Here is an 11,846-nt window from a genome sequence, read left to right as displayed (position 1 = left end):
AGAGAAACCAAGCTTATTTCATGGTATGGTAATTATTTTTATATTATAGGCCAATCTGTCTACTGAAATAAGGGCTTGGCATAAATTTTCATGTCTTTTCATGTCTCAAAAGTAAAGTATATAAAAACTGCTAGAACATGTCATGTGTGTATTTTGAGAGTGTGAGATTTATTTGGTTCACCATCCAGAGACTAATGGGGTGATTATGGGGTGGGGGAGAGAGGATTGTTTGTTTTACTCTTTATTTTGAGATCATTGTAAGTTCACATGCAGTTGTTCGAAATAATACAAAGAGAGAGACATATACCCTTCACCCCGTCTCCCCCAATGGTGACGTGTTGTATAACTATAGTACAATATCACAACCAGGAAATCATGCAGTCCACTGATCTTACTCAGGTTTCACCAGTTATGCGTGTACTCATGTGAATGTGTATTTAATTCTATGCAATTTTATCACTGTAGAGATTCGCGTGACCATCACCACAATCAACATACAGAACAGTTCCATCACCTCAAGGATCCCTAATCCTACCCTTTTCTCTGCCTTCCTAACCCTGACAACTCCTAATTTGTCTTCCATCTCTATAATTTTGTTATTCAAGAATGTGATAGAAATGGAATTATGCAGTATATAGCCTTTTACACTCAGCATAGTTCTTTTGGGATCCATGCAAGTTGTTGCATGTGTCAGTGGTTTGCTCCTTTTTATTGCTAAGTCCTATTCCATGGTATGGAAGTACCACACTTTGTTTAACCCTTTACCCGGTGAAGGACATCTGGGTTGATTCCAGTTTTTGGCTATTACAAATAAAGGTGCTGTGGATGTTCATATGCAGGTTTTCGTGTGAACATAAGTTGTAATTCCTCTGAGACAGATACCCAAGACTGTAATTGGTGAGTTGTATGATAAGCACACACTTAGTTTTATAAGGAACAACCGTACTCTTCCCCAGGGTCCCTGCACCATTGTACAGTCCCACCAGCAACCTATAAGGGATCCAGTTTTTTTCACACCCTCTCTAGCTTTTAGTGTTACCCCTATTTTTTATCTGAGCCATTCTGATAGGAATGTGGTAATATCTCATTGTAATAAAACTCAAAAGTTTTTAGTGTTAATGAGGTCTAATTTTCCAGTTTCTCCTTTTATGAATCGTGCTTTTGTTGTCAATTCTAAAAATTCTTCACCTAGTCCTAAATCCTAAAGATTTTCTCCTATGTTTTATAGGAGTTGTATAGCTTTATAGTTTGATATTGTACCCTTAAGTCCATGATTCATTTTGAGTTAATATTATTTTGAGGTGTGAGATTTTGATTGTATTTCATTTTTTTTGCCTATTATGTCCAATTGCTCCAGCACTATCTGTTGAAAAAGCTATCCTTTCTCTACTGAATTGCCTTTGCGCCTCAAAATTCAGTTGGGCATTTTTATGTGGGTCTATTTCTGGGTTCTCTATTCTATTCCATTGATCTATGTGTCTGTTCCTCCACCAATATCACACTCCCTTCTTTATTTACCTATATAGTAAGCCTCCATATTGGGCAGGGCTGTTTCTCCCCCATCCCTTTATTCTTTTTCAAAGTGTTCTGGCTATTATAGGTCCTGTGCCCTTACATCCAGAGGCTATTTTATTTCCACAAAATTACCTTGCCTATAATTTGACTTATAATCAAGGGAAAACCGGCGCCTAGATTTGGCCTCCAGAATCAAACAGGATTCTACCCCTTTAATTGAATTAACAATGAAACTACATTGTCCTGTTCAAATATACATTTTAAAGGAAGAAATACAACTATTTCTATAAATAGCTATCCACAAATGTTATAGTTGACTCTCATTATATATGCATTTAACTTTATACTTTAACCCCCAGTAAGATTCCACTTCGCTCTATTCAGTCTTCCTGACAATTAGCAAACATATTAATGTATTACCATTTACCAAACTGTAATACCTACCATGAGGAAACAAACCCTGCAGGCAGGAAGTAGCTTGGGTTACCCTACTCACCCATGTGCACATATAGTGATTTAACAGTTACCTTAACTCAATATGATTCAAATGCTCACCCCTTTGCATATAGCCTTTCCTTCGTTTCCTCCCTTTATCTGACTTGATGGTTCTCGAACATTACATTGAGCATTATGGTTAAGATTTGTGCGTACAAAGCCATGTATCCTCTGCTATATAGGCAATTCACAAATTTTTCCAGAGTAATTTGATTACATATGGCTTATACCTTAAATCAATTCCTGAGATTTAAGTTTAAAACCAATCTTTAAGTAAGACACAGTGACCCCCTCACTTCCAGAGTCATAGGATTTTTTCAGGCTGGAAGACACTTCAATAAAATTGAGTTCAGCATTTCCCAAAGTGTTTTCCTAGTATTGTACAAAATGTTAGTCTGATTTGAATAAAAAATGCCTTGCATGGTGAAATAAATTTGGGAAATATTAGATCAAACAACTTTAAAGAGAATTGCTTTTTGTTTTGTTTTGTTTTCATAAAAGCATTTCTCAGGGACTTTACAATGTTGGCGTCCATTGTAAATATCCAAGAAAGGGATATAGGGTGAGTATTTCCCACATTTACTGTTCTCAGCATCCTTTTTTGACGGAGAATCCTGCTGATCTCGAGTTCAGTTCATCACATTTTGGAAGCTTTTATCTTTAGTGCAAATCCATATTTTGAAAAAACTGAGACTCAAAGCGTTATTATACCTAATGCCACCCAGCAAGCAAAGTTGGGACTGTTCATCATCTATTTTTTTTTGAGACAGAGTCTCACTCTGTTGCCCTGGCTACAGTGAGTGCCGTGCCGTTAGCCTAGCTCACAGCAACCTCAAACTCCTGGGCTCGAGCGATCCTACTGCCTCAGCTTCCCGAGTAGCTGGGACTATAGGCATGTGCCACCATGCCCGACTAATTTTTTCTATATGTTTTTAGTTGTCCAGATAATTTCTTTCTGTTTTTTTTTTTTTAGTAGAGACAGGGTCTTGCTCTTGCTCAGGCTGGTCTCGAACTCCTGAGCTCAAACAATCCACCCGCCTCGGCCTCCCAGAGTGCATGAGCCACCACACCCGGCCTCATCATCTATTAATAAACTTAAAAGTCTAATACATCTTCGGCCAATGTTAAATAAATATATAAATGTTCAAATACAGTTATTAGCCATGCCTAACTATACCTAGGTATTTACCTACCTCTGCGTTCTCAGTCACTCAATACTCAAACCCTGGTTTTATTTCAGACTTGAGTGAAGCAATATTTTCCTAATTCAGTGTAAATCTTTCCTGAAAGTCAAAGACTTCTTTGGAAATATACAATGATGGAACTATGGTTCGGATTCTTCTAGGTGACTTGATATCAAAAGGATTTACTGGTGGTGTTTTCTTCCTCTGTCTCTAATGAGGACACATTTGCCTGAATGTTTATAACTGACTTACAACCTGTCCAGATTCTCTGCTTAGAGATTCTGATTCTTTTTGCCATTACATCAAATTTAAAAAAGAGGAAGTAATAAAATGGATACCGTATGGTTGTAATTTTTTCCAGTTAATGGAAGCTGGCTTCTCAATCACATAAGTTCTCTTCCACCCTTTTCTATCTCATATCTAGGATTTGTTTTGTTTTATATTATTTACTACTATTACTACTACTATTTAGTAATAGTTTAGTAAGCTAACATTTTAACATGTTTATAATACACTTCTCATTTCTCCAAGGATCTTACTCCTTCTCCAGAACTTTAAATTTTAAAACAAATAGAATTTCTAAAATAGTTTTTAAACAGAGATTTAAGGATGCTATCTCAGAGGCTACACAAGAAAAGTGAAGTAGAGAATTGAGGTGACAATTTAGATAGTATTGCCCCTGCAATAATAATCTTATCACACTTGTGACCAAATCCCTTCATGGCAGATGAGTTGTTCAGGAGGTTTTGAGGCAGGATAAGTGTGCTATACAGACTAGAACACAATCTCTCACTTCATCCAAAAGAGCACGATTGTTCCACGGGGTATCTGAAGCCAACAATTCAGGTTATAAAGGAGCTCAAGTGAATTTACATATTTTAAGAGAAAGTTATTTCCAAAGCATTTCTTAAATTCTCCAACTTATTTTGTACAAGTTGGAATTGGTGTAACAGGCAAGATTTGGCCTCTCCCTCCTCACACCTATGCATTAGCTTCCATTCTTTGCCATAAAATGACACACAAAGAATTCCTAGTAAATCGAAGCTGTCTCAAATCAGCTTTCCTCAAAGCAGAGCCTGAGACAGGGATTTGTGTGCAAGTGATTTTTTGAGGAAATGTTCTCAGGCGTAAGAGAGTGAGGAAATGGAGACAGGGTGGGGTTCTAGCTGGAGTCAAGCTTCGACCCTCAACCGATGCTGAGAGTAGATTCTGAGCATGAATCGCACCGTGGAGTTGATCCCAGTCTGAGTCAATGGTGCCAGCCCTTTGAACCTGTATCCATCAGTCATTGGCTACAGGCCGCCCCAGAAGGGGACAGGGGACATAGAGGGTGTAACCTCCCAGGCTAGGAGATGTCTATCAGGCTGATGGCACCAACAACATCCACAACTAGGATCTTAAATATCAACAGAACCAGTATCCAAAATAAACTGACTTGTTAACTTTCCAGTTTAACCAGCTCTTCCTTCTGGCCTGGGCCGCCTTTAGACTGCCTTCTGTATAACTGCTTCTGTTGTGTTCAAGGGTGGCTCAGTTTCTCGAAGGCTCAAGATGACTGCAGCATGGGTGCCTGTCATCCTACCACTGGCAATCTCCTCGTGGGCCGTCACAGGCAGCTTACAGCTTCTTCCACCTGCGGGCTGAACGGAGCCCAGAAATACTGCATCCTCAGTTACCTGGAGGTGGGTTGGCTTTTTGTTTACTAGCTGGGACGTTATTTAATCAATGATGCAGATTTTTTCCAAGTACATCGGGAGCTACTCAGACAACATTAAAGGAGACAACACTCCTTCCTGATCAGTAGAGACATGGGGCAATTGTCCCTGGGTACCCAAGGGGTATTGGTATCAGGACCTTCCTCTCTGTACTAAAATCCATGTGTGCTCAAGTCCCTGATCTAAAATGGAATAGTATTTGCATATAACCTGGTTGAATCCAAAGACGTGGAACCAACTGGGGAGCCAACTGAGATACAATTCAAAGTCTAGGAAACCTTGGCTAATCAAAAAATAGGATAGATCTACTTAATTTCCATTTCTTGTTACCTTCAGAATTAAGTCTTTTTGGTTCAGTCTTTGAAGGGAATTGCTATAAAATCTACTAGTCTACTTAGCTGCTTTAGTCACTCCCATAGAGAAAATGTAATTGACTCATTCAGTGAAGACGGAAGATCCCGCAGGGCTTTGAGGCCACTGTGCTGAATGTGAGTGCTCATGGTTCTGCCTTGGGGTGGGGGGAGGGGGGGTGTAGAATTGACTGTATACCAACTTCATAATATTACCTAGAAGTTGTATTGTCTAAAAACCATAAAGTCCTGATGCAAACATATTTTGGGGGGGCATTCCCTTTTTCCCTTAAAGAACAGTTTTATAAAAGGATCAGTGGCTTTTCAGGTTTTTTTCCTCCCCACGTACTGGTAGCAGAACAAGCGTCCAAGGTCATCTGAGTCGTATACCTACGGAAAACCCTGAAGCAATGACATCAGCCCCTTAAATGAGAGGATGTGCAGGAAGGAGGCTGGACATAAGCCTAATGTTAGTGGCCCAGGCTTTTCCATGTATTGTTCATTTAAGGCAACCTGTTTAGGTCTCTGGGAAATGCTTTGTATTCTAATTGGTTTCTAGTAAAAGATGATGATTAAATAAGTGGAGACAATACTTGGGTGCTTAGCACTATTCTAAGTTTGGGAAGTACTTCTGCAAGAAAGCCAATTCTCTACGTGTGCAAGGAAATTACATGGTGGAAGTTCTGCTCAATTCTAGGCCACATGGGATGGGTGCTCTTTAAATGATTTTATTGAGTCCAGGTCCTCTGGACAAAGAAGTAGTTCTCAACTCTAATATTAGAAACTTTCCAACACTAACATCACCCATCTTGTTCTTCGCTCGCTGACATTTGCTTACTGTTGTCATGAGCCAACAAACTCTGACAATAATTAAAAATTGGCATTCCTATGTCTCAAAGTTACAGCACCAAAAATAGAAGTAAATCCAACTGCAGGGGCTTCTTTTGTCTATAGAACGAGAGAAATCTTAGAAAGCTTAGAGCTGGAAAACAACCTGAAAATGTTTCAGGCTGATAAAGTATTACAGATGGGGCGATAATCACTAGTCTAGATAAACATTTGTGCAGCATGAAGGATGATTTTTCCCCCCATCCATTGTCTAAGGAACATTTTCTTCAGAAGCTTCCAGTCAACATTGATCTGTGCGTTACCCAAGTTGGAACTCCCACATCTAGTGGCCACAGCTAAGCATCCTCTGGCACCAGCTCCATCAAAGTCTATGCTTCTAAAATGTTTTCAGAAGAATGGCCCATAAGCCCTAAAGTTAAGCATTTTCCCTAGTAATTTCCATGATTACTGTATGATTGTATGATGGAAATACTTTGAAGATTTGACATCTTTTGACAGAAGCACAAGGCTTCTGCTACTCGTTTAGAGCAGTTCTGGGGCTAGCCTACCCCTATGCAGAACTGACCTAGCATCCATCAGGCCTTCACTTTCAAAGGACGTTTTGATTTTCTTCAACAATCAGGCTTATGGTGACCAGTGTTTCTAAAATGCACTGATTATATAGATCTCTTGAAGGGTTGGATCACTTTGACAGACTCTAGCCAAAATAATGATTAAAACCATCATGCATTCATTCCACACATTCTATTGAGCACCTACTGTGTGCCAGGCACTATTGTAGGTAATGAGATACAGTAATAAACAAAACCAAATCCCTGCCCTCATTCACCTTCACTTATAATTATGGAGACAGACAATAAACCAACAACTATATCATATACTCTATAAGGGCTTAGGAAATATGTAAAGCAGGGCAAAGGATAGAGCATGGCAGAAGGGAAGGGGATAGGAGATGGTGGCATTTTATGTAGGATAGTCAGGACACATCCCTCTGAGATGAAGTCATTTAAACAGAGACCTGAAAGAAGGAAAGGAGCAAGAGATAAGAATATGTGGGAGGTTGAATGGTTTGTGTCAAGACTCTAAGGCAGAAAGGTTCTCCATATGCTTGAAAAATAGCAAGAAGCAAGTGTAGCTAGAGCCAAGTGAGGGAAGGAAGCCAGATAGATATAAAGGCAAAGAGGTGGCCCTGCTCAGATCACTCCAGGCATCAGAAGCCACAGTAAGAACATACAATGAAACTACACAAGCTTTGTCCCCACCAGCTGAGTACCTATGCTGTCGTAGGCAGTTTCCAGCATGGAAGATTATAATGAACAGCCCCATCTCCTGGAAACTTTGCAAAAAAGCTCCTTCAGAGTCCCACAAGAATTAACCAGAAATAACTATGCAGGCTGCTGACAGTACTTTGGAAATCTTTGTAAACCCCCTAGGAGTTTTAAGGACAGCTGCAAATGGACACATGAAATTCAGCAAGCTCAAAGGCCAGTCTTTGCTGTTGTAACCTGTGAAAATCCGTGCTAAGCAAAATTAGTTTCTCTAAGAGACTAAAAGGTCTTATTTGTGAATTGGAAAAGATAAGAGAGTGGGCCTCTTTGTTGTGAGTTTATTGAAATCTTTTCGTAAGTACATATGTGTAATATAAAGGCTTTGGTCATCGAAGTTTTTCCACCAAAAACTGGAAAATCTGAGAGGAAAAAGGATTATAGTTACAGATAACCTAGTGGCCAATGTTTCATTAATTTCCTGCCAGATATTCCTTTTTTGGGTAAAGGAATTAGTTCTAACTCAAAAAGTGCATCCTAATTATTTGTCTACAGTTTAAATTAACTTCCAGGTCATCTACCTCTTACAAGAGAATAAAATAAGTTTCACATAAATTTGCATTTTTGCCCTGAATGTATAAATTCATAAAATTTCTAGGTCATGTTTTAATTTAGTTATTGTATTTAGGCATCTATTGATGGAAAAATTGATGTCTTGTTATTTCCTCTGCTTTTTATTTTTAGCCAGCTTCAAAGACAAATATAGTAAGCACAGCTTGTTTTTAATTTAGATCAACAATAAGTAATTATAATTCTTTATTTTTAATTTTAACGATGGTGTTTTCCAGGAGGAACAAAAGTGCTTCATCTGTGACTCCAGATTTCCTTATGACTGGTACACCCAACCCAACAGCCACACCATTGAGAATGTCATTGCAAGTTTTGAACCAGACAGAGAAAAGAAATGGTGGCAATCTGAAAATGGTATGATTTAAGTTCCTTTACAGTTTTTTATTTCTTAATATTTTAATAGGGCATCTTCCTCTCTGTATGGTCTTAATAATACCACAACAAGGTATTACACTGGAATGGAACGGTATCCACCGAAAATGTAGAGCCTAACATAAGAACAAAATTTATTTTTTTTAACAAAAAAAAATATTTTCCTTTACAGAAAAATCAAAGTGTATTTTAAGCACATAACTCAGAATGTTTCACTCTTTCCATGTGGGGGAAGAAAATATCTCCGCATCCTTTCGTTCTTTGTGATAAATAAGAAATTTTATGAAGTGTTGGTAAATTAAGCCTAATCCAAAACACACTGATGCAAACTGAACGAATAATACCAGGGGAAGGCTGAGAGTTAGCACCATGTGCTTTTTCCTTCTCCAACACATGAAGGGAAAGAGGAAAAGAACATTTTGCTTCTTACTGCAAGCCAAAGATTTTAACATAAAATTAGAATTGGAAGGATAGTTGGCTACTGACTGAAGTTCTTTCCTTCCTGGATGTGAGCCCTTCTCTGTTCATGAGCAGTTGTGACCCGCACTGGCCGTGACCATCCGTCCCCATTTCCTTGGCGCCTGCCATAAGCCTGGGCCTGATCAGGGATCCCGCATGTCCCAGCGCCAGCTATGAGCTTTATGTGCCCGAATGCACGTCCCTGCAGGCTGGGCTTTCCCAGTGTGTGCTCACTCCCAGTGACCCCGCTTCAACACGGGTCCGGAACCCTTTCAGTTTCCTTAACCCCCACAGAATGATTCCATTCACCACGTCTCTACCACTGTGGACTAAAATCCCTCCTCTCTTCAGACTCCAAAATACATTTCCCTCAGGGGATCAAAGATCGTGACAAGGGAGTGTGGGAATAGTCATCATATATAGGATAGCCTAGGGCAAGTATAGCATGAGGCTGTTTTTTAATGTCATCCACCTGACACATGATCTATTGGTGTCTACTAAATGCGGCTTCATTTTGGGTCCTAGTCATTGATCTGTAGCTGGACTCCCCTTAATGAGCGGGAAGTGGTTGTCACCGCAGTCACTCTCCTTGTGATGAGTGCTGCCTTGTTTTTTAATAGCTGCTTCAACCCCTACGTCCAGCATCTGTTCCACATCTCCTCACAAAGGGAGTGTGCCCTGTCCAGGCCGATTTCATAGAACAGGGGTTCTCAACCAAGCACTTTGGAGAGGGAAAGTAGATCCCCCTTTCTAGAAAGGGTTGAGAGGCCTCGATGTAAAGCCTGGAACGCGGCTGCCCTCTCAGCAGAAATGCTGCCCGGAGCCTTTCACTCTGGAACTCTCGGCTGAAAGCAAGTTCACTGAGGTCCCCACACTGCTGTCCAGAGCCACACTGCCCAATATCGAGGCTACTGAGCACTTGATGCATGGCTAATCTAGATTGAGATAGACTATAAGTGTAAAACATCCCAAGTTTCTAAGACTTAGTTTGGGGGAAAAAATGTATAATAAAGAATTACTAATTTTTAAAATATTGATTACATGTTGAAATGCTAACTTTTAAATATATTGGTTTAAGTATATTGCAAAAAATAAATTTACTGTTTCCTTTTATTTTAAATGTGGCTTGTAGAACATTTAAAATGACATATGTGACTCCTATTTCTGTCGGGCAGCACTGTTCTGAAGAGATCTAAGTGTCCATCGAATCTGGGTTGGGCGCTCCGATCTCTAGATGGAGTGGGGCTAACTAGCTCAGTGCAAAGTCCTACCCAGGGTACTTCTGTCATCTCCTCAGCCGTAGAGGAGCCCACAAATTAGAATTGGAAGGATAGTTGGCTACTGACTGAAGTTCTTTCCTTCTTGGATGTGAGCCCTTCTCTGTTCATGAGCAGTTGTGACCCACACTGGCCCTGACCATCCGTCCACATTTCCTTGGTGGACCTTCCAAGGGGAATATTCCAGTCTTTGTCGTTTTCCAAGTGACAATAAAATGCTAGTTCAAATGACTGTTAGCAGCTGTTGGAAGAAAGGGATGTGTTGGTTTTTACTGAGCTCTGGCTTGCTAGCTCACGTTTCTGTGTAGTCAAGATTTGAGTACAAGGAAATGAACCCTCTCTTTGCACCTGTGGGAAGTGTCTCTGAACTCCCTTGGTAGTATGTAATGCTGCCTCACAGTGGCAGTGTGTTGTGCCACCAAAACATGGATGTGGGCACAGTCAGGGCAAAAACAAACGATCCCATTAAAAAGTGGGCAAAAAGGGGCCGGGCGCAGTGGCTCACGCCTGTAATCCTAGCACTCTGGGAGGCCGAGGCGGGCGGATCGTTTGAGCTCAGGAGTTCAAAACCAGCCTGAGCAAGAGCAAGACCCTGTCTCTACTAAAAATAGAAAGAAATTAATCGGACAACTAAAAATATATAGAAAAAAATTAGCCGGGCATGGTGGCGCATGCCTGTAGTCCCAGCTACTCGGGAGGCTGAGGCAGAAGGATTGCTTGAGCCCAGGAGTTTGAGGTTGCTGTGAGCTATGATGACCACGGCACTCACTCTAGCCCGGGCAAAAGAGTGAGACTTTGTCTCAAAAAAAAAAAAAAAAAGTAGGCAAAAGACATGAACAGAAGCTTTTCAAAAGAAAATAGACAAAGGCCCAATTGACATATGAAAAAATGCTCAACATTACTAATCATCAGGGAAATGCAAATTAAAACCACAATGAGATATCACCTTACCCCAGTCAGAATGGCTTTTATTAAAAAGTCCAAAAACAATAGATGCTGGCATGAATGCAAAGAGAAAGGAACACCTCTACATTGTTGGTGGGACTGCAAATTGGTACAGCCTCTATGCAAAACAGTCTGGAGATTCCTCAGAGAACTTAAGGTAAACCTACCATTCTATCTAGCAGTCCCACTACTGGCTATCTACCCAGAGGAAAAGAAGTCTTTGTATCAAAAAGACACCTGCACTTGAGTGTTTACTGCAGCACAATTCACAGTTGCAGAGATGTGGAATCAACCCAAGTGCCCATGAATTCATGAGTGGATTAACAAAATATGGTATATGTATACAATGGAATAATACTCAGTCTTGAAGAAGGATGAATTAAGGCCTTTTGCAACAATTTGGATGGAATTGGAGACCATTATCCTAAGTAAAGTATCCAAAGAATGGAAAAACAAACACCACATGTACTCACTATTCAACTGGAACCAACCAATGAGCACACATGTGCAGAGAGGGAAGTAAAACTCAGTGGAAATCAAGCAGGGAAGAATGGGGAGGAGATGGGCAAAAACCTACCAACCAGGTACAATGAACTCTATCTGGCTGATGGGCACACCTATAGCATTACAAAAGTGATCTATGTAACCAAAAACATTTGTACTCCCTTAATATTTTGAAGTTAAAAAAAAAAAAAACCCATACTGCTCTCGCATAGATCTGCTGGGCTTGGAGTGGCATGAGATACCACTCCAGCAGAGTGGGGAAGAGTGTTGATCATCAGCTGTGTGA

General features: G+C 40.2%; 1 protein-coding gene across 1 annotated transcript in view; it reads left to right on the top strand.

Annotated features, from left to right (window-relative positions):
* LAMB4 (laminin, beta 4) overlaps nucleotides 1–11,846 on the top strand; it is a 99,489-nt gene that overhangs the window by 7,496 nt on the left and 80,147 nt on the right. Inside the window, exons 3-4 of the mRNA XM_012650298.1 lie at nucleotides 4,719–4,876; nucleotides 8,222–8,362. Coding sequence (XP_012505752.1) covers nucleotides 4,719–4,876; nucleotides 8,222–8,362 — 299 coding nt within the window. The remainder of the gene's footprint in view (nucleotides 1–4,718; nucleotides 4,877–8,221; nucleotides 8,363–11,846) is intronic.

This window comes from Propithecus coquereli, unplaced genomic scaffold (assembly GCF_000956105.1).
Source record: "Propithecus coquereli isolate 6110/MARCELLA unplaced genomic scaffold, Pcoq_1.0 Scaffold32, whole genome shotgun sequence".
Lineage (NCBI taxonomy): Eukaryota > Metazoa > Chordata > Mammalia > Primates > Indriidae > Propithecus > Propithecus coquereli.
The sequence above is the reverse complement of the archived record's forward strand: the minus strand, read 5'-3'. Positions and strand labels throughout refer to the sequence as shown.